This window comes from Limulus polyphemus, unplaced genomic scaffold (genome assembly GCF_000517525.1).
Source record: "Limulus polyphemus unplaced genomic scaffold, Limulus_polyphemus-2.1.2 Scaffold2440, whole genome shotgun sequence".
Classification (NCBI taxonomy): domain Eukaryota; kingdom Metazoa; phylum Arthropoda; class Merostomata; order Xiphosura; family Limulidae; genus Limulus; species Limulus polyphemus.
Window position 1 is genome coordinate 123 of NW_013668050.1, and position 5,817 is coordinate 5,939.

Below are 5,817 nucleotides of genomic sequence, written 5' to 3' on the forward strand. Positions count from 1 at the left end.
AGACAACGAACAAAAACACAAAATCGACTACTTATGAATACCAGAATCAATGCAAAGCTACATTTAGCTACGAAAAGAATATTATGTTTCATCATGTGTGAAAAAAAAACATTTTTTTCTACAATTAAAAATAAGGGATTCAACGAAATAGCTATGCTGCCTCTAACAACACTATATTTAAAATAAAATAGGCACGCTGCCTCTGACAACGCTATATTTAAAATAAAATAGGCACGCTGCCTCTGACAACACGTGGGTCATCTAAGAAAGATGCACCACTAACAGAAACAAAACCCGACGAAGAAAATAAAGCTATTTTAAAAGCTACTGTATATTAGCCATAGATCAATTGTACTTATACTTTAAATACACTGTTATCAAGGGCAGCATACATATTTTACTCTGAATATACGTTTATAGAATATACAAGTTATATGGTTACTGGGAAGAATTGGTGATGTAGTTTGTAGAATACTGAAGAATTACGACTACTGGGAACAATCGGTGATGTAGTTTATAGAATACAGAAGTTATATGGCTGCTGGGAATAATCAGTGATGTAGTTTATAGAATACAGAAGTGTTATGGCTACTGGGAAGAATTGGTGATGTAGTTTATAGAATACAAAAGTTATATGGTTACTGGGAAGAATCGGTGTTGTAGTTTATAGAATACAGAAGCGTCTTTGGAATGACATCAGCGAGAGATCCAAGTGGACTCTACTCCAAAGAAGACTTCGCCAGAAGTAAGCCATCCAGATCTCCGAGATTCCTGTTGTAATCACTTCCAATGTATGACCAGATATGGAACCACAATCAGATTCCCATTTCCTCCAGTCACAAGAAGACATGTGATAATAAAAGCCAAATTGTTATTAGATATTGGTATCAAAAGCCAGAGCATAGGAAACTACCAAAAGGTTTTGTTGACTGTACAGTTCAGCCATAGCAAATAAGTAAAAAAACAAAAGATGTTTTCTTATTCAAATTTTCGATTTTACTTTTAAGTATTACATGTTCAAGTAATGATTTAGATGTAATGTTGTTTGTCAATAGTTACTTTATTAATTGTATGAATTTAAGTTTAATGTATCAGTGTTTTATTTGTGTAATAGGATTGTTCAAGGATCTTCACAAGACAGGGCGAAGGCAGTGTTGTAAGCTACGTATGTATTCTGGACATTTCTAGAAAGTTGTGTTGTTGTTTAGCTGAAATGTTAACGTAACTTAATGGGCATAGACTTGTTGTTTGGAACTTACTCAAAAGTTTTGTTAATAATATGAGCCACTATAAAAATGAGTTAGCTTAGAGTGTGAGCGAGTATGTTAATCCGTTTGTCTGTAAATTTCTGTTGGTTAGTTAACTCAACGCTTTGAATATTAAGTTTTTGCTTCAACAACAAAATAGAGGTACAAAATTAGCATGTAAGTGGAATTTCTGTCAGACACAGTTTATTTGTGATGTTAGGTCTATCAGTGAATGTTGGTTACATTAAAATTGGTATTTGAACAAATAAAATGTTTTTGTTATAGTTAAAAATGAATCCAGTATTGGTTTTACCGAAAGAAACTAGCCACCAGTAAAAACTGTATAATTTATTGTTGTAACAAAGTAGCATAGGGATGTTTGTTCCACGGCGTGAATATAGAAGTGTTGTAATGATATTCGTGAAAGTAAAAAAACAAGGTAGTCTTACGTTTCATTAAGTATGGAAAAGAGAATTCAAGCAACTGAGTTGGATTCTTAAGGCTGATCTTGAAAGTATGTTGAACAAGTCACACTTCAAAGAAGATATTTTATCAAGAGCAGGTTGCAGGAGGAATCTGCTGACTAACAGTAGAAAGAGACAGTTGGAGTTTCTTGGACACGTTATGAGGAAATAAATCGAAATTCTGATCGTAACTGCAAAAATTGGGGGAAGGATAAATCGTGGAAGACAGGCTGACTTGTGTCAAAATTCTGTCTAAATGGATGAATGTTTCGACGTTAGAAATTATTTGTACCTCAAGGTGTATATACCTGTGGAGGGCCATGGTCACCAACGTCCTGTTTGGAAATGGTTCAGAGAGAGAGAGAGAGTCCTACGTTTACTATAAGGGCATGGCCAGGGAGGTTCAGAGGTTACGAACGATCTTACACCCACCTCCTTAGAAATAAATATTAATTCCACGAGCCGCTATATCTACTTGCAGTTTTGAAATACACGTTTTTTAAAAACTTTATTTACATTCGCAATATGTTAAAACGCACGGTTCTGTTTGTGAATGCAATATGAATGGTCAAGAACCGTATAAACCATAAAAACTCAATGCTTTGACATCACCTTCTGGCTAGGATATATTCTTCGTATTATCATTTACGCTAGGTCAACTAAAGACAGAGGGCGTGATTGTTTGTTCAACCCAACCTTCTCCCTAGGCAGTTCTATAAATTGCTTACACCTGAAGGTATGTATAACATAATAAGGTAAAAACAAAGATGTACTAACTTCAATTAAGTAATGAGTTTTATCTTTAAAACCTGACAACGAGTATTTATCTTAAGATTACTTTTTATCATCAAGTTTTATGGCTAGTAGGAAGAATCGGTGATGTAGTTTATACAATACAGAAGTTATATGGGTATTGTGAAGAATCGGAGATGTAATTTATAGAATACAGAAGTTACATGGCTAGTAGGAAGAATCGGTGATGTAGTTTATACAATACAGAAATAATACGGCTACAGGGAAAAATCAGTGATGTAGTTTATACAATACAGAAGTTATATGGCTACTGGAAAAAATCGGAGATGTAATTTATAGAATAATGAAGTTATATGGCTACTGGGAAGAATCGGAGATGTAATTTATAGAATACAGAAGTTATTTGGCTAGTAGGAAGAATCGGTGATGTAGTTTATACAATACAGAAATAATACGGCTACAGGAAAATATCAGTGATGTAGTTTATACAATACAGAAGTTATATGGCTACTGGGAAGAATCGGTAATTCAGTTTATAGAATACAGAATTTAAATGGGTTGTAGCAAGAATCGGTGATGTAGTTTATAGAAAACTGAAGTTATATGGCTATTGGGAAGAATCGGAGATGTAGTTTATAGAATACAGAAGTTATGTGGCTACTGGGAAGAATCGGTGATATAGTTTATAGAATACCGAAGTTATATGGCTGCTGGGAAGAATCGGAGATATAATTTATAGAATACTGAAATTATATGGCTACTGGGAAGAATCGGAGATGTTGTTTATAGAATACAGAAGTTATGGTTACTGGGAAAAATCGTTGATGTAGTTTATAGAATACAGAAATTATATGGTTACCAGGAAGAATTGGTGATGTAATTTATAGAATACAGAAATAATACGGCTACTGGGAAGAATCAATCATGAATAGAATACAGAAGTTATATGGATACTAGGAAGAATCGATGTCGTTTATAGAATACTGAAGTTATATGGCTACTGGAAAGAATCGGAGGTATAATTTATAGAATATTGAAGTTACATGGCTTGTGGAAATAATCGGTGATGTAGTTTATAGAATACAGAAGTTATGTGGCTACTCGGAAGAGTCGGTAATTTAGTTTATAGAATACAGAATTTAAATGGGTACTAGCAAGAATCAGTGATGTAGTTTATAGAATACAGAAGTTATATGGCTACTGGGAAGAATCAGTGATGTCGTTTATAGAATATACAAGTTATATGGTTACTTAGAAGAATCGGTGATGTCATAACTTCTGTATTCTATAAATTACATCTCCGATTCTTCCCAGTAGCCATATAACTTCAGTATTCTATAAATTACATCTCCGATTTTTTCCAGTAGCCATATAACTTCAGTATTCTATAAACGACATCGATTCTTCCTAGTACCCATATAACTTCTGTATTCTATAAACTACATCACCGATTCTTCCCAATAGTCATATAACTTCTGTATTCTATAAACTACATAACCGATTCTTTACAGAAGTTATATGGCTAGTGGGAAGAATCGGTGATGTAGTTTATAGAATACAGATGTTATATGGGTACTAAGAAGAATCGGTGATGTAGTTTATACAATACAAAAGTTATATGGCTATTGGGAAGAATCGGTGATGTAGTTTATAGAATACAGAAGTTTTATGGCTACTGGGAAGAATCGATGATGTAGTTTATAGAATACTGAAGTTATATGGCTACTGGGAAGAATCAGTGATGTAGTTCATGGAATACAGAAGTTATATGGCTACTGGAAAGAATCGAAGATGTAATTTATAGAATACTGAAGTTATATGGCTTATGGGAAGAATCGGTGATGTAGTTTATAGAATACAGAAGTTATGTGGCTACTGGGAAGAATCGGTGATATAGTTTATAGAATACAGAAGTTATGTGGCTACTGGGAAGAATCAATGATGTAGTTTATAGAATACAGAAGTTATATGAGTACTGGGAAGAATCGGTGATGTACTTTATAGAATACAGAAGATTTAGTGGTACTGGGAAGAATCAGTGATTTTGTTTATAGAATACAGAAGTTATATGGGTACTGGGAAGAATCGGTGATGTAGTTTATAGAATAAAGAAGTAATACGGCTTCTGGGAAGAATCGGTGATGTAGTTTATAGAATACAGAAGTTATGTGGCTACTGGGAAGAATCAATGTGATAGTTTATAGAATACACAAGTTATATGGTTATTGGGAAGAATCGGAGATGTAATTTATAGAATACAGAAGTTATATGGCTATTGAGAAAAATCGGAGATGTAATTTATAGAATACTGAAATTATACGTCTACTGGGAAGAATCAGTGATGTAGTTTATAGAGTACAGAAGTTATATGGCTACTGGGAAGAATTGGTGATGTACTTTATAGAATACAGAAGATATAGTGGTGCTGGGAAGAATCCGTGATGTAGTTTATAGAATAAAGAAGTAATACGGCTACTGGGAAGAATCAATGATGTAGTTTATAAAATACAGCAGTTATATGGCTACTGGGAAGAATCGGTGATGTAATTTATAGAATACAGAAGTTATATGGCTACTGGGAAGAATCAGTGATGTAGTTTATAGAATACAGAAATTAAATGGGTACTAAGAAGAATCGGTGATGTAGTTTATAGAATACAGAAGTTATATGGCTAGTGGGAAGAATCGGTAATTTAGTTTATATAATACCGAATTTAAATGGGTACTAGCAAGAATCGGTGATGTAGTTTATAGAATACTGAAGTTAGTTGGCTACTGGGAAGAATCAGTGATGTAGTTTATAGAATACAGAAGTTATATGGCTAGTGGGAAGAATCCGTAATTAAGTTTATAGAATACAGAATTTAAATGGGTACTAGCAAGAATCGGTGATGTAGTTTAGAGAATACAGAAGTTATATGGCTACTGGGTTTCTATAAACTACATCATCGATTCTTCCCGGGAGCTTGATAACTTCTGTATTCTCTATAAACTATATCACCAATTCTTCTTAGTACCCATTTAATTTCTGTATTCTATAAACTACATCACCGATTCTTACCAGTAGCCATATAACTAATGTATTCTATAAACTACATCACCGATTCTTCCCAGTAGCCATATAACTTCTGTATTCTATAAACTACATCACCGATTCTTCCCAAAAGCCACATAACATTTGTATAGTATAAACTACATCACCGATTCTTCCCAGTAGCCATATAACTTCTGTTTTCTATAAACTACATCATTGATTCTTCCCACTAGCCATATAACTTCTGTATTCTATAAACTACATCACCGATTTTTCCCAGTAGCTATATAACTTCTGTATTCTATAAACTACATCACCG

General features: G+C 33.6%; 1 protein-coding gene across 1 annotated transcript in view; it reads left to right on the forward strand.

Annotated features, from left to right (window-relative positions):
- The first annotated feature begins 690 nt into the window (after positions 1–690).
- LOC106466962 (neuronal membrane glycoprotein M6-a-like) overlaps positions 691–5,817 on the forward strand; it is a 50,936-nt gene continuing 45,809 nt past the window's right edge. Inside the window, exons 1-2 of the mRNA XM_013927275.2 lie at positions 691–745; positions 1,115–1,165. Coding sequence (XP_013782729.1) covers positions 691–745; positions 1,115–1,165 — 106 coding nt within the window. The remainder of the gene's footprint in view (positions 746–1,114; positions 1,166–5,817) is intronic.